This window comes from Erythranthe guttata, chromosome 7 (assembly GCF_056151865.1).
Source record: "Erythranthe guttata isolate IM_541 chromosome 7, IM_541, whole genome shotgun sequence".
In the NCBI taxonomy this organism is placed as follows: domain Eukaryota; kingdom Viridiplantae; phylum Streptophyta; class Magnoliopsida; order Lamiales; family Phrymaceae; genus Erythranthe; species Erythranthe guttata.
In genome coordinates this window covers 665627-683236 of record NC_142539.1, presented here as the reverse complement: position 1 = coordinate 683236, position 17610 = coordinate 665627, and the positions used below count along the sequence as shown (strand labels likewise).

General features: G+C 34.7%; 1 protein-coding gene across 1 annotated transcript; it reads left to right on the top strand.

The window, feature by feature from the left end:
• The first annotated feature begins 14474 nt into the window (after positions 1-14474).
• LOC105949740 (Pectin lyase-like superfamily protein) lies at positions 14475-17551 on the top strand. The gene is made up of 5 exons (XM_088820511.1): positions 14475-15031; positions 15134-15448; positions 15867-16156; positions 16781-16997; positions 17108-17551. Exons 1-5 carry the CDS (start codon positions 14879-14881, stop codon positions 17324-17326), a joined length of 1194 nt encoding a protein of 397 aa, XP_088676637.1. The 5' UTR covers positions 14475-14878; the 3' UTR covers positions 17327-17551.
• The last annotated feature ends 59 nt before the right edge of the window (positions 17552-17610 follow it).

Sequence of the window (17610 nt, the reverse complement as noted above, 5' to 3'; positions counted from 1 at the left end):
TAAAAATAGAAAAAGGAGATGCTTGGCTGAGGTTATTACCTTTTGCCATCTCAAATAGGGTAAATTACAACCACTCCTTGAGGTATGATCAAATTACAAAAAAACTCCCTCTTGTTTGGATAATTACATTCAACCCCTTTAACTATCAATTTTCTTACACCTTCACCTTTATGGTGTCAAATTCCATATAATCATCTAGATTCCGTGAAATGTTCTCTAGTTTGTACTTGTTTCGTGCAAAAATACAGTTTTTGATTGACCACAATCTGACATATACAAGCCAAAAAACATATCTTGTGATCATCTTGCCTCAAAATATGGAGCTCGGATGAGATAAAACGGGTACAAAATTGAGAATATTCCATATAATCTAGAAGATTCCTCTAAATTTGAAACCGCGGGAATGGACATGTAAGAAGATTTATAATTGAGGGGCTAGTTATAATTACTCAAACAAGAGGGGGTTATTCGTAATTTGATCATACCTCAGGGTTAGTTGTAATTTACCCATCTAAAATATTAAAATTGTAACACCAAATCCAAATATGAGCAATATGCAGCATATTTAGGATCAAAATCTTTATGCAAGAATATTATCCCTCTTCCGAAAAAATCACGAATTTTACGCAACCTCGTCGCGCTCACAATAAGATATTAGTTAAGAAAGGGATCAGATTCAATCATATGATTAATCACAATGAATGATTAGAGAGTACTTAAAAATAATTAACAAATACTTACACATGAAGATCTTTTGATTAATAATAACTGCCACTTCTAAAAGTAACTTTTCCTGCAATAATGTAGGAGAAGAATCACATTCCATTTGGCCCCACTTAGACTTTATTCCCGGTTCGTTCCAACTGCGAATATAACTATAAACGATATTCGTCGTCGCCACAAGCAATTACAACAATAATTCAATGTTGCTTAAACAAAGACTTATAAGTCTAAAAAAATATTCAGATTCTTGATTTTGTAAGAAAAGAAAGCGCCACTTGTCGCAAAGCTAGTGGCCACGTTCTTTTATTTTCGTTCCACTTGCAATCGGGCTTTCTATATAAAGGAGTGTTCGCCTTATAGACAAATCCATCAAGAAAACAAAAAACTCTTAGCTTTCTTATACATATATTTATACACACATATATATACATATATAATAGTGAAAATGGCAAGTAAGGAAGATTTAATTAGAATAGGGATAGAAGGGTTTCGATTGGTCGATGAATACATGGAAAAGAAAGGGCGAAGTGCTGCACCGAAAAAGCCTAGTTACGCTACAAAACAAAGGCCGAATTTTCCGAGGGAAAATATTAACAGACAAACTTGCATGTATCAGTATCAGCCTCAGCGGGCCCCACTTCATCAGGTAATTAAACCGGTTTCTTCTAACGAGATTGTCAACAGTTACGAGGCGGTGCAGTTTCGTGATGGAGTTTCGGTTATGGACTACTCTAAGAGGAATATGCTTTATTAGACTATATATACATATATATATATATATGCATGTATGTACATAGATGATGAATCTGCCTCGGCCGTAAAAGATGCCCGTACGTGTGTTAATTAGTTACGCTATATATGTATGCTCGTCTTTGTAATCCGAATATTTGGAGTTACGACTTTCGTATGTATCTAGGGTTTTCTTGGTCTGAAGGTGATGAATGTAACACTTTTGATGTATGAATAAATATTACATACATATATATAAAGTGTTATTGGCCGGCTTTAAGATTATTGATTTCTTTATACTGAATTTAATTTTAGTTCTCTTAACAGTTTTTATAATATTTACAAACAAATAATTAATTAAAAGTTAAACTACTGCAAGAATTATTAAGGTACTAACTAATTAATTACAGTGAAACAGTGGATTATATATATAGTATTAAATTCTTCCTACCACACACCATTAGTTAGTTAGTAATGTATTTTATTTATTTATTTGTGCAAGAACAGAACAATGAAAGATAATATAATGATTAATTATAAAGTTAATTAAAGCTATACAGAATTCGCATTAAAAAAAAAAAGTAAATCATATTTATCAAACAAAGTTTCTGTATTTTTTAGATTGCTGCATGTGTATATATGTAACCTAAATTATTTGTTGATATACCACATAACTAAAATTTGCAATTTCCACAAATCCTCCAGAAATAGAAAAATAATTATGCACTTCTTCATTCTATAGTTTTGGCCAATTAAATAAAATAAATAAAGAAATAATAATAATAAATTATGTATATATTAATGGTTTAATTTATTATATCAAAAGAATATATATATAGGACCAGAATCAAACAATTTACAGTAGCTAGTCTTATCTGAAAGTTATATGCCTTTCTGCATGCATGCCCACTTATCCATAACCCAAAAGCAAAATTACACACACACACACACACACACACACACAATTTGACTGCTTGCAGGAAAATATTTCATTATGATATGTGGGAATATATAAAAAAAACATGATCACTTCTTCTTGTCATTCAATTGTAATAAACTCCGAATCTTCCGATCCGTAGTTGGAAAATCTCGGTTCTTTTCGAACCGATCGAAATGGACATTTTAGAACCAACTGCTAAAAAACATAAAACAGATAGAATAAATTCTGTAGATCATAAATATTCAACATGATCAATACTTACTTTCGGTTCCAACTTAACAAATTCTGCCTAATAACTGGCAAAAATAATTAAATTTGACTGAATCTTCAAAGTTAAAAATGTAGCTTTTTTTTTGTTTTTTGCCAACTTGCTACCATATATATGTTATTCTTACACAAGTGTACAAGGGGTAAAAAATTAGGATTTAATTTTAGGGTAAATTACAACCAACTCCTGAGGTATGATCAAATAAAAAAAAAGACTCTTATGTTTTGATAATTACATCGACCCTTCAACTATGAATCTTCTTACATCTCCATCCTTATAGTGTCAAATTCAACATGATCATCTACATTCCGTGGAATGTTCTGATCTCTAGTTTGTACTCGTTTTGTGCAAAAATACAGTTTGTGATGCACTACAATCTGATATATACAAGACAAAAAACACATCTTATGATATATCCAGCTTCAAAATGTGGAGCTCGAATGGGATAAAACGGGTCCAAAATTGAGAATAATATTCCATATAATCTAGAAGATTCCACTAAATTTGAAACCGCAAGAGTGGACGTGTAAGAATGTTTATAGTTGAGGGGTGGATGTAATTATCCAAACATGAGGAGCGTTTTCGTAATTTGACCATACTTCAGAGGTGATTGTAATTTACCCTTAATTTTATAATATTATATATGTGCATATTCTTGATTTTCTAGATGATAATTATTATTTTTCCACATAAGTTATACCTTATTAGCATTTACTTTCCAGATTCGAGATTTTGCACATCATATATACATATCCAAGAAACTTTATTTCATATATTCAAATTTCTAGACGAATAAAAGCAAACTTAATTGGGGTTGGTTTTTTTTTTTTTTTTTTAATTTTTTCTAGTACTAGATTATATTGTTGTTGTGTTGGATAATAAAGAATATTTATGTTCTACGTACAAACAATCGAAGCTCGATTAGGGAATCAAAGAATAAAAGGATCAATCATGGGTCAATGGGTCAACCCAGCTTCTACATGTTGTTTATTTGTAATTATGCATGAAATGAATGGTTTAGATTCATCTTCACACAATCAAGGAAGCGATCGAGAGAGATCGAGAGAGAGCAACACTGCATTGTATTGGAGAGAATTATATACTGCACAGAGCCGGCCCTAGGGTTTTCGGGGCCTTAGGCGAGATTAAATATCAAGGCCCCTCCCTATCTTATAAATTTTATGTTGCAATATTATTTTTTATTAAAAAAATGTATCTAGACATATATTAGGCTTTTTTTGTTTAATTTTACCTCTGACTTCCCCTTAGGACCGGCTCTGATATTGCTGCATGCGGATTAGAGATGAGCCCAGCACATGCAGTTACAACTAACTGAGAGGACCAGTTCCTCTTGTGTTGCATTCTGAGCTGAAAAACCGTCTCACGTGCATGACATGTGGAGCTGGAACATATAAAGCCCCACGTTAGACACCTTCTGAGAGGATTAAACGAAAATACAATACGCATACGCGCTAGCATTAAGAATCTAAGATGAAATGAGTGAGATTTTTTTAATTGTTTTGAGAATCTTAGACGGAATGAGTGATCATCAAAGCTTCATAAGATCGTTGTTAAGTGTATATTTTTACACTTTATCGTATCTTTTTATTTGAGCTTTTGGTGTGTTTTAACGATAATTGGTGCTTAAAAAGTTGATTTATTGTATTTCAGGTATAAATTGAAGAATTGGAAAAGTATGGGGTCAAAACTGCAATTTTGGAGAAAATATGGGCCAAAAGTGAAAAAAGCAGAATTCTGGAGAATCAAGGACCGCGCGGCCGTGCGGATTTTAGGCATAAATCTCACACGGCCGTCCGGATGGGCGAAATAGCGCAGTGAAGGAATTTTAATTGTACAAGGAAACTGCCTTCTTCCCCAAGTTCTTCACCCTATATAAGACCAAGCCAAGCACACAATTAGGATTATCTTTTTACGCAATTTGGAGAGCAACAAACCAATAACGAAGACGAAGAATTCGAAGACTCTAAGCATAGATTTATCGTCTATGATTTATTTTATTTGTGTTTTTCCTTTAATCATGAGTAGCTAATTTTCTTAATTCTAGGATTTTATTTGGAACCCTATGTGGGATTTATGAACCCAATTCTATGATTTTATGCAAGTTTTAATTCCGGATTATTTCTTCTACTTGTTTTATTAAGTGCATGAACTTGATCAACTTATGTGCTTTTATGTTATTGTTAATCGCATGAATCGGAAGATCGGGTTAATAATTAGAACTGTGGTAGAAGAGCCTTTGTGGTATTAACATAGGAATATAGTTAATCTCTTAGGTAGCCATTATTGAGATTTGTGTTTAATGCTGTGTTCTAGAATTAATTGCATAGGAATATAGTAATTGAATCTAGAGTATTAGAATCGTAATACACGCGGAAGCGGGTTATGATTAAATTAGCATCTCAGGTTAATAATCCGGGTTAATTGCTTGCATAATTGAAGGAATTGGGGGAGTAATAATCACATAGGGGGAAGAATAAAATCCTAGGCTTGTTTACTTTGATTAAATCTTCGTTTTAATTGCTTTCTTGTTTTTGTCTTTTTAATTGCTTTAGTTTAATTTAGTTAATTCTCTCCAAATTCGACTGTGTAGGGTGGGCTTGATAACAATTGGTAGGATTTAGCGTCTAGGATTAAATAATTAAATATTCTCTGTGGGATCGATATCCGGACTTAATTGTCCACTTTATTACTTGTACGATACGTGCACTTGCGTGTAGGTTTTCGACCAACAAGTTTTTGGCGCCGTTGCCGGGGAATATTTTAATTATTTATTTTATTCTAGCTCTAGATTTGAACAATTTTCACGATTCACCCATTTAATTTTTGTTTTATTTTATTTTTGTTTTAGGTACGGTGTATGCCTAGGAGACTCGATCTTGCTAGAGAACCGTTTGATCCCGAAATCGAACGCACTTTTCGAGCCGCTAGGAGACTTCAACGCGCGAACAATATAATGGAGGACGAAGAACGCAGGGCACCGGGTAATTTACTCAATGCCAACGGAAACCAAATCCAAGACCCTCCCCCTCAACTTCCAGCACAGCCTGCAGTTCGTCCACGGGCACTTCAAGACTACATAATCCCGACTCATGACGGATTCCGCCCAAGCATCCAATATCCACCTATTGAGGCGCATAATTTTGAGATCAAGCAAGGCCTTTTGACGATGCTCCAAAATAACGGGCTATTTAGTGGGTTGGCAGGTGAAGATCCCCATCTTCACATTGTCAATTTTCTAGATACCTGTAATTCCCACCGTCAAAACGGCGTTTCCCAAGAGGCGCTTCAATTAATTCTCTTCAAGCACTCCCTACAAGGAAGAGCTCGCCAGTGGTTGATGTCCCAAGCCCCCCACTCTATCTCGTCGTGGCCTCAACTCCTAAATCTTTTCATGAAAGTCTATAGCTCACCCGAGAAGGACGAGAGAATCCGACGAGAAATTCACAATTTTGTCCAAGAGCAAGGCGAGCAATTATACGAGGCATGGGAGAGATTTAAAACTCTTTTGCGGCAGTGTCCAACACATGGAGTCGAACAATGGCGGCAAATCCACATCTTCTACCAAGGGATTAACGAGAATGCACGAACGGTCTTAGATGCATCAACCGGGGGGAATTTTATGAGTCAATCGATACCGGATGCATTTATCATGTTGGATCAAATTGCTCAAAATCGGTTTGCCAAGTCAAGTGAGAGGACGGTTAGTGGAGCCAAGAAAATTCCCGGAGTGTTGGAGTTAGATGCAATTACGGCCCTTCAAGCTCAAGTGACCCAAATTGCTCAACAAAATCAACTCCTTCTGCAGCACATCAAAGCAAGTCCACCACAACAAGTCAAAGCAATCGAATCTCCATGTTGTGAAATTTGCGGGGGAAATCATTACACACTCCAATGCCAACAAGATGTGGAGTCGCTCAACTACGTCAACAACGCGCCTCGCCAATTCCAAAATCAAGGGTGGAGATCACAAGGGCAATATGGAGGAAATCAACAAGGCCAAGGATATCAAAGACCTCAAGGTCAATTCCAAAATCAAGCCCCTCCTCAACAAAGCTATCAAGGCAACAATCCACCGGCCCAAAAATCAAACACGGATGAGATATTGGCCCAATTCATGACCGCTACCCAAGCCTCGTTGCGAAATTTGGAGAATCAACTCGCTCAATTAGCCTTGAAGCAAGAGAACCGCCCGCCGGGAGCATTGCCATCGAATACGGAAGATCCTCGAAATCAAAAGTTCGAGACGTGCCAAGCTATCGATGTCAAGAGCGGAAAAAGGGAAGAAATGCAAATCAAGCCGCAAGTCACTGTAGCCGAATGGGTCGAGCCAATCCCATATCCACAAAGATTGCTAGCGAAAAAGATCGAGGTCGAGACATGCCAAGCAGTCACCTTGAAGAACGGTAAGCAATTGGAGGAAGCCCCACGAAAAGAGAAGAGAAGCACGGTAATCGAGAAGCCGAAAAAGAATGAAGAAAAAGAATCATCTCATGACGAGCCCCCATCGACGGTGCCTTCACAAGTCCCTCCAATTCCTTATCCTCAAAAGTTTATAAAGAAGAAGCTCGATGCCGAATATCAAAGATTTTTGGACAAGTTGAAGGAAATTCGAATAAATATTCCTTTCATTGAAGCACTTCAAAAGATGCCAAAGTGGGTGAAGTTCCTCAAGGACCTCGTGAAGAAAAGTAAGAAATTGCAAGGGAACGAGATGATCCAACTCACGGAGCAAATTAGTGCAATTCTTACTCGGCCTCTCCCACAAAAACTCGGCGATCCAGGTAAGTTTACTATTCCTTGTACTATAGGAGGTAAAAATTTTAGATCGCTCATTGATTTAGGCGCTAGCATTAACCTTATGCCGTATTCTACTTTTAAAAATCTTGGGTTAGGAGAAATTGAACCGACGGCTATAACTCTTCAATTAGCCGATAGATCTTTAGTTTACCCAAAAGGTATTTTAGAGAATGTGCTAGTGAAAGTTAATAAATTTATCTTCCCTGTTGATTTCGTTATACTTGATATAGATGAGGATAGGGAGATACCTCTTATCGTAGGGAGGCCGTTTTTAGCCACGTCGAAGACGCTAATTGATTGTGCTAGTGGTGATCTTACAATGACTGTGCATGACCAAACAATCAAATTCAATGTTTTTAGTACTAATAAAAATCCATGTGATAATAATGATTGTTTTGCTATTGAGCTTATGGATTTTACAAATAATGAAAAGTTTGATGTTTTGATCTTGGACAATGGGAAAGAATCTTGGAGTGCAGGAGATGATGGCGGAAACAAGAATCGGAAGGAGCAAGTTTACTTCATGGACTCAATTTCAACTCCTCCGAGAGAAAGTCATACGAGTCGAGGTCTTAACGACGATGAGAATGCAAGGAAGATGTTGCCACCCAAAGGCTCGAGCAAGTCACGAGAGAAGGATGAGTCAAGCTATTGTGGTCGTAAGGAGAAAATCAAAGAGGAATTGCACAAAGGACAATTGGTGTTATTGTGCAAATCCCGTCTTTGGTTATTTACAAGGAAGCGCAAATCAAAATGGTCGCGGCCGTGTATTGTCCAAGAAATTCTTCCTCACGAGGTGGTTAAAATAAAGGAGCGAGATTCATATCGTACGTTCAACGTAAAACGGAGCCGGCTCAAACCGTATTGGGGAGCGAGTGAAGATTGCCAAGTGACTTCGGTCACTTTTGCTTGAAATTAAAGAAGCAACGTCCGGCTGAAGACTTTAAACTTAGCGCTTCTCGGGAGGCAACCCGAGCTTTCGTTTTTATTTTTTTTATGTTATTTTAAATTTTTAGTTTTGTTTTTATTTTATTTTTCTAAAAAAAAAAAAAAAAAAAAAAAAAAAAAAAAAAAAAAAAAAAAAAGTTTCAGGGGCACTAATAAGAAGTTTTTATTTTGCAGGGACCTAAATGCAATTATTCACACGGCCGTGCAAGAAAAAGGGAGGAATCTCACACGGCCGTGTGAGATTTCGGGAGGCTACTGTGCAAAATCCGGAAATGGGACGGCCGTGCGGATTTTGCCCTTAAATTTCACACGGCCGTCCGAAAATTCAAGGGGCTACTGCCCAAAAACGCAAAAGTGCACGGCCGTGCGGATTTTGCCCTTAAATCTCGCACGGCCGTGCGAAACTTGAAGAGGGTACTGCCCAATTTTGAGAAAGGGCACGGCCGTGCGGATTTTTCACCTAAATTTCGCACGGCCGTGCGAAAAAAAAAAAAAAAAAAAAAAAAACAATTTCCATAATTTCAAATCCTCTCTCTCCCCCACTTCGAACCCTAGCCTTCCTTTTTCGAAATTTTCCCTTTTCTTTGACAAATTTCACCGAAAATTTACCAACTACACACATATAATATGTAATCAAGGTGGTTTGTTGTTGATTTGCGCCAGTACCCGAGCTTTCGGATGATGAAGAAGATGGTGACGCTCATGCGCAAGGTGGAGTTGGTGAGCAACCCGACGATGGTCCCGACGCTTAAACAGGTGTTTTCTATCCTTAAACTCCGGGCGAATCACATTGAGGGCAATGTGAATTTTAAGTTTGGGGGTGGTTAACTATTGTTTTCTTTTATGTGCGCCCTATTTATGTTTTACTTTTTTTTTCTCTTTGTTAGTTGCATGCTTTTGTTTTAGTTATCGTTTTATTTATTCCCGTTTTTTATTATTTGCTTTGAAAAAAAAAAAATATTGCTTGAGTCGAATGCATCGATGATTTATGATGATGAGAGATGATCAATGTTTGATGATGAAATTGCTTGTTTTATGATAAGGATTTGATGTTTGTTTAGCTTTCGATTCAACGGGACTTAGAAGCGAATTATTGCTAGGAATCACATTTTGTGCATTGCTTTTGTTGAATGTTTTGTATTTTAAATTTGGAATTAATTTGTGCTAGATCATGCTATGTTCGGTTTTAAGACTCACCTTATGAAATTTATGATACGAAGTATTGAATAGTAAGTGATTTGGGATATGATTTGGGCCTTCTTTGAACCGTTTGAGCCTTTCAAGCCGACCTTTTTATCGAAATTCCTTAGAACCTTGATTTGAGCCTCGGAGAAAAGGTGTTCTTTCGTTTAGCCAATGTGTAAGGTAGAATAGGTGGAGATTCTTGAAAAATTACCCCTTGGAGTTCGGTCGAAAAATTTTATAAGGTCCTTCTTCTTCTTCTTCGAAAAAAAAAAAAAAACAAAAAAAAAAGAAAAAAAAAAAAAAAAAAAAAAAAAAAAAAAAAAAAAAAAGAAAAAAAAAAAAGAAAAAGAGAAAAAGAGAAGAAGAAGAGACTAGAAGGGAGAAATAAGGACTAGTTGTTGAATTATTTTTGAAAACTCGATCCATTGCCTCAAAAGCAAAAGTGGAGACTTTTGAACTTTTGAGAATCGAGTTTACTAAAGTCCGTAGAGGTGAATTTATTGTTTCAAACGCCTATCTTTCAAATTTTGGCGTAATCACCTAAATTCAAGAAGAATAGCCACACATACCCATATTTCCTACCTCAAACCAAAGAGCCTAACAATTGAAAGCCACAAAGCCCCAATGATCCCAATAGCTTAATGTTCGATATTAGTAGAGTAGAATAATTTGGTGAGTATTTGGAGTCAAGCATATGCATGTAAGTATAAATTTTCTCTATTTTTAACTTGCAAATATTGGATACTTGAAGCAATTGTATGATTTGTGGTTTTTGGTAATGGTGAGTGACTAAGTGTTGTTGAATTTTGAGCTTGCGAATGTCTAAGGAATTGTCATTATAATTACAAGTTCTGAAAACGTGAAGTTGATCATTGATCTATGTGATGAGATGTTATCGTTGAGTTATTTGCTTATTGGTAGATTTTGCTTGAGGACAAGCAAAAGTTCAAGTTTGGGGGTGTGTTAAGTGTATATTTTTACACTTTATCGTATCTTTTTATTTGAGCTTTTGGTGTGTTTTAACGATAATTGGTGCTTAAAAAGTTGATTTATTGTATTTCAGGTATAAATTGAAGAATTGGAAAAGTATGGGGTCAAAACTGCAATTTTGGAGAAAATATGGGCCAAAAGTGAAAAAAGCAGAATTCTGGAGAATCAAGGACCGCGCGGCCGTGCGGATTTTAGGCATAAATCTCACACGGCCGTCCGGATGGGCGAAATAGCGCAGTGAAGGAATTTTAATTGTACAAGGAAACTGCCTTCTTCCCCAAGTTCTTCACCCTATATAAGACCAAGCCAAGCACACAATTAGGATTATCTTTTTACGCAATTTGGAGAGCAACAAACCAATAACGAAGACGAAGAATTCGAAGACTCTAAGCATAGATTTATCGTCTATGATTTATTTTATTTGTGTTTTTCCTTTAATCATGAGTAGCTAATTTTCTTAATTCTAGGATTTTATTTGGAACCCTATGTGGGATTTATGAACCCAATTCTATGATTTTATGCAAGTTTTAATTCCGGATTATTTCTTCTACTTGTTTTATTAAGTGCATGAACTTGATCAACTTATGTGCTTTTATGTTATTGTTAATCGCATGAATCGGAAGATCGGGTTAATAATTAGAACTGTGGTAGAAGAGCCTTTGTGGTATTAACATAGGAATATAGTTAATCTCTTAGGTAGCCATTATTGAGATTTGTGTTTAATGCTGTGTTCTAGAATTAATTGCATAGGAATATAGTAATTGAATCTAGAGTATTAGAATCGTAATACACGCGGAAGCGGGTTATGATTAAATTAGCATCTCAGGTTAATAATCCGGGTTAATTGCTTGCATAATTGAAGGAATTGGGGGAGTAATAATCACATAGGGGGAAGAATAAAATCCTAGGCTTGTTTACTTTGATTAAATCTTCGTTTTAATTGCTTTCTTGTTTTTGTCTTTTTAATTGCTTTAGTTTAATTTAGTTAATTCTCTCCAAATTCGACTGTGTAGGGTGGGCTTGATAACAATTGGTAGGATTTAGCGTCTAGGATTAAATAATTAAATATTCTCTGTGGGATCGATATCCGGACTTAATTGTCCACTTTATTACTTGTACGATACGTGCACTTGCGTGTAGGTTTTCGACCAACAATCGTCACTGTATAATCCTTGTATTGTAAATTGTGCTCTCTAAGACTGTGATATATAGTGAATTGAAGTTGTGGCTTTTTCGAGTGGATATATATGCACGTACATCCATTTTGGATCGAACCACTATATAGAATTGTGTTTCTTGGTCTTAGTCGTTTGTTCATTCAATTCCTGGTGTTGTACGTTTTGTGTTCTTATTCAAAATATTTTGAATCATTGATCGATTAATTCACAACAAGGTATATAAGAAGATTACAATTTACAACATCGTTACTAATTAGGATCAAACCTCGAGTAATTCTAACTTTTCACCATCATCGCAATTCACAACATCGTTATAATTTCGATACACCTATATAAGTCCTAAATATTCCGCAATTTTTAACGAACATAACTTAAAAAGATCGTGATCGACTCAAATATTAAATAAAATCCAATTATTTAATTATTTATGGCAACTAAACATGCATCGTCAATTAATGAAATTAATTAATAACCATATGAGCTGTCTCAAACTCCAAAGATTTTTTTTATTTTTTTGGGAAAAATTTAGAGATTGCAGAGATTAATAGCCAAGAATTAATTCTGATATTTCTAGCTAATAAAGACATGTAAATGTATCTGGTCTGCTTAACAAATAACACCAGATGAATTAAGTATACAACTAAGCAATATATTATCAAAACAATGGGCGGTCAATTAATTAGATTGGAATAAATGAATAAACCTTCCAAATATAGCTACAAATAATCACAATCACCCAAAAAGCTGAAATAAGTGATGGAAAAAAATTATTGAAAGTAAACATCCTTAACTTTTTCATTAATATTCTTATTATTATATTCTATCGAAAAATACAGACATTATATATATATTATTATTCTTCAAATTAAATATCACTGATCACCATTTGATAATTCTTTTTCCAAAGAATATATATATTGCCATATATAGATAATGCATGCATTTACAGCTTTTAAGTCTAGATTACGAGTTTGAAACTCTGTGACCGTCTGAAAAAATATAGGGTAAATTACGGCTACCTCGAGAGATCAGATTAACGGCGGACCCATGTGTAGTCTTGGGGAGCTCCCGCCCTTGCAAAAAATATTTTTTAGCAATTTTCTGTTATTTATTTTATTTTATTTTGGTATTTATATATTAATTTATAGACTTTGTACTCTCAGAATTTAAATTTTGTACATTTTAGCCCATAAAAAAATATTTTTTTCCTTCTCTTAATTAGTTCACATCCATATTTTCACTCCCCGCCAAAAACCCCCTAGGTCCGCCCATGGGTAAGATCAAGTTATGAAAACCCATTCATGTTTAGGTAATTACAATCACACCATCAACTATGAATATTCTTAGTGGAATATTTTTCAATTTGTGCTCGTTTCACACCATTCGAGCTCCACATTTTGTAACAAGATGATCATAAGATATGTCTCTTGCTTTGTAAATATCAGATTGTGGTGCATCATAAACTGTTTTTTTACACAAAACGAGTGCAAACTAGAGAACATTCCACGAAATCTAGAAAATTATATTGGATTAGAAACGATAAGGGTGGAAATGTAACTAGAAAATTCATAGTTAAGGGATTGTAACTACCTAAACATGAGGGTTTTTTCGTAATTTGACCTTACCTTCGACATCGGCCGTAATTTCACCTAAAATATAATGATTTCTATGCATCTTCCAATATTATATGCAGTTAGGTCTACTTTTTATTTATATTTTCTTTATTTTTTTAATAAAAAAATTCCATTATTGCCTTTTATGGTTATCCCGAGACTACTTGTTCCACCGGCCAATCTTTTTGAGTCCCAATTATTTGGTAAATAAATATCTGTAAAGATCTGATTCTTATTTGGCTTAAACCAAATATTTGGTTATACTCACCTGATTAACACCATCATTATTCCAATTCTTGATAATATTATTAATTAACAAGTAATCAGGAATAATAAAAGCATACCTAATTAAAGTAAATTAAAGTTAATTAATTAAAAAAAATTAGAAAAATCATTGATCCTTGCCTTAATCCCCACAAAAAGAGAAATTCATATTTGGAATGAAATAGTACTACTTATATACTTCTACACTAAGAATATGGCAAAATATGAAGCTAAGTAAAAAGTGTGATTATATTCCAAGAACTTTCCCAACACTCTCTATATATATATACATACATACACCCCTTTGGTTATAACACACACACACACACACATTAGACACACTTGCAAATACATAGTTGTGTAATAATTATATATATATTCGACGAAATGGTGAATCAAGAAAACCTTGTTAAGACGGGCAAGGATGTTTTCGGTTTCATCGAGCAATTCTACTACGCGAAAACAAGAAGGGGCGCGGAGCGTCAACCTGCCGAGAGGAGCTTTCCTACTCCAAAGACTATCGACTGCAACCAAGCTGCAAAAAGATACGGCGGGGTGGTAATAATAACCGGTCGAAGAAAAAATTAAATATAACCGACGATCTTGTCTTAATTACTACACATATGCTATATACTTATGTTGTAGCTAATCTATATGTATGTGTGGTTTTACTTTGTAGCTCTATATATGTATGAAACTTATATAATGTAGTGGATATAATAAAACTTTACTTTTAAATTTTGTAATCTTGATCCTTTTTTCGTCCCGTCGGACAACGATCCGAAAATAAAGAACTGGTTTATTTAATTATTATATTCATAATAATCATGTGTTTTCAAGAAAATGGATTTTTTTTTTTTTTTTTGTAATATTATTGTACCATGATGAATGAAAGAGAGAGGTTTTAGGAAAGTGTTGTGGGAAATGTTTGTTCCTCCATGGAAATAGCTACAAAATCAAATTGTTTTTTTATTTAATTTATATTTTATGTGGCAACTAATTAATAACCTAAAAACAGTTAATCAACATTGTCCAATGATATCCAACAACCCTAATTTTGTTCCTTGCTAACAAAGAGCCCAAAAATATCAAAAGATTAATGCAAAGAGAGTGAGAGCTCCTTGCCCTTAAGTTTAAACAAACATTATCAAGGGTTAGGAGCACCAAATAAAATTAAAAAAAAAAAAAACAAAAAAAAAATTATAAAAAAAAAAAATCAAGGATGGCGATCAAAGCCATCTCATTCGCGCTCCTCACTTTCTTTGCCTTTTCGTCTCTCGGTTTTTGCAATGCAGCACCGATCCGTGCACCCGTGACCACTTTTAACGTCATGAGTTACGGTGCAAAACCGGGCAAGCAAGACGAAAGCACCCAGGTTATTAATTGATTTTAAATATGTCACACTCCCATTTAATTTTCTTGATTTTTTTCTTTCTATAAATTCAAATATTTTTTTTATTTTTTTCTTATTTTTTAGGCATTTATGAAGGCATGGACTGCAGCTTGTAATTTCAATGGAAATGCAAGGCTTTTAATTCCACCTGGAGTTTACAAGCTATCTGAGATGATATTCCAAGGCCCATGCAAAAGCCCAACTCCAATAACTATTTTTCTTCAAGGTACATTACAAGCCGTTTCCGATATTTCCGCTTATCCCGATAAGGGTTGGCTTTCGCTCGATACGATCAACGGTGTTATTCTCACCGGTGGAGGTACCATCGACGGTCAAGGCCAGGCCGTGTGGCCCTACAATGATTGCAAGACCAATCCCGATTGTTTGCATTTGCCCGCTGTAAGTACTGTTTACGCGTGTGTAAACGAATCGAGTCGAGCTGAACACAAATAAGTCAAATCGAACTAAATAGCAATTGAGCTCAAATAGCTTGAATTTTTTATTTTATACGTATCTTAGAGCTCGGACCGAATTTCATTTCATATCTAGGGGTGGAATATCCGAATGGAATATTCGAATTCCGCCGATTCTAATCTGAATATTTCTAAACTTTGGAAAAATATTTAATTTATCATCCCAAATTTCAAAAGTTCCGATTTCACCCTAAAATCCGGTCTGATCCATCCGATTTCAGACAAAATATCAAATTTTCATTCAATTTTCAACTGGAGTGTAAAAAATGTAATTGAATACATTATATTATACACACGAAAATATAATCGATATATATTTTTTTTCTTCTTTGTTCGTGTGACAGAGTTTATACATAACGAAAACGAGAAACGCGAAAATCAAGTCGATAAATTTCATAAACAGCATGGGATTCCACATGCACATAACTCAGAGCTACCTGATTAGACTGCACAGCCTCACAATCACCGCCGCGGAAAACTCGCCGAACACCGACGGAATGCATATTAGCAAGTCAAACACGGTCAAAGTTTCGAGGACTCACATACGAACCGGCGACGATTGTGTCTCCATCGGACAAGGTTCCACTAATGTCACCATCAACCAGATTACCTGCGGCCCTGGTCATGGTATTAGGTAATTATTTTACTATTATTATTATTTTTTTCTTCCGGAAAATAATGAGTGAAATCACAGGTAAAAATCAGACCGATCGGATTTGAATCAGCACTTTCCAAAAAAATCCTTTTTCTTTAATTCCGGAAGTGAAAAACTAATTCTAATTTTATTCTGAATAATTCGGAAAAATCGGAAATTGGAATTAAAAAAAATAAAACCATTTTCCAAAAATCGGGAATTTTCGGATCGAAAACGGTGGAATTAAAAAAAAACATTTTTTTAGTCATGACCTAAAGTATAAAAATACATAATAATAATAATAATAATGAGGATATAATAAGTATAATTTTCGGGAAACAAATATTCGGAAAATTTTGAGTTATTTTCGGAAGTTATTAAAATCATATCGAAAATCGGAATCTAGAAATCGAGAAAATCAGAAAATCAGAAAATCGGAATTTTTGGAATTCAGAATTAAAGATATTTGTTCCGGGGTCACAAAATTTCGGATTGTAATCGAGAAATACTGAAAGTACATTTTCCTCATTTCAAAATCGTCGAATATCCGGACCTAACGACAATCTAATGCGTTCTTCTTCTTTTTTTTTCTCGTTTTTGGTGATCGAAATAAATAAATTATAGTGTGGGAAGTCTCGGAAAGCTACCGAATGAAATGGATGTATTAGGGCTAATAGTGAAAAACAGCACATTAATTGGAACAACAAATGGGATTAGAATCAAAACATATCCAGCTTCAGGTCCAAGCAGAGCTGCCGGAATGTTGTTTAAGAATATCATCATGCAAAATGTCAAGAACCCGATTATCATCGACCAAAACTACGGCTCCGATTCCACCAAGGTTTTCACTTTTTTTTTTCGATATTTGAATTTTTTTTTTTTCGTAAAAAAAAATTGAAATTAACTAATTGATTTTGGTTTTTTTGAATTTTAATTTTGGGGATATATCAGCCGTCGCTAGTGAGAATAAGCGACGTGATATACGATAATATACGAGGAACGACGATATCGCCGGTAGCGGTGAATATAGTGTGCAGCTCACAAGTGCCATGCCAAAATGTACACCTTCAGAATATAAATCTGCAGCTAAATGGGAATCAAAAAACTACTTCCACTTGTGCTAATGTCAAATTAGGCTATACTGGTCTTCAATTTCCACCACCTTGTTAATTTATTAGCTTGTACCTTTTTTATTTTATGCTTCACCTGCTTGTACCTTGTTTTATTTTTTTTAATTCTAAAAAAATGAATTTGTTTTATTTATTTTGATTATTTGGAAACTTAGAAAATAGGGAAGAAATTATTAATCAGAGCGTTGTTTGGCTCAATTATGATATGTCTGAAATTTGAGGATTTTTATTTTTTATTGTTTATATATTAGAATGTTGTTTTCTACCTTTTTTTTTTTGGTAGAGTAAATTCAAAAAAAAAAAAAAAAAAGGAAGAATAAATTG

What these genes read in the sequence shown, in the direction of transcription:
- LOC105949740 (XM_088820511.1), top strand. Translation starts at nt 14,879, where the DNA reads ATGGCGATCAAAGCCATCTCATTCGCGCTCCTCACTTTCTTTGCCTTT. An exon ending in ATTGTTTGCATTTGCCCGCT is followed by an intron (nt 15,449 to 15,866) that starts GTAAGTACTGTT and finishes TTCGTGTGACAG; the next exon opens with AGTTTATACATAACGAAAAC. An exon ending in ACGGCTCCGATTCCACCAAG is followed by an intron (nt 16,998 to 17,107) that starts GTTTTCACTTTT and finishes GGGATATATCAG; the next exon opens with CCGTCGCTAGTGAGAATAAG.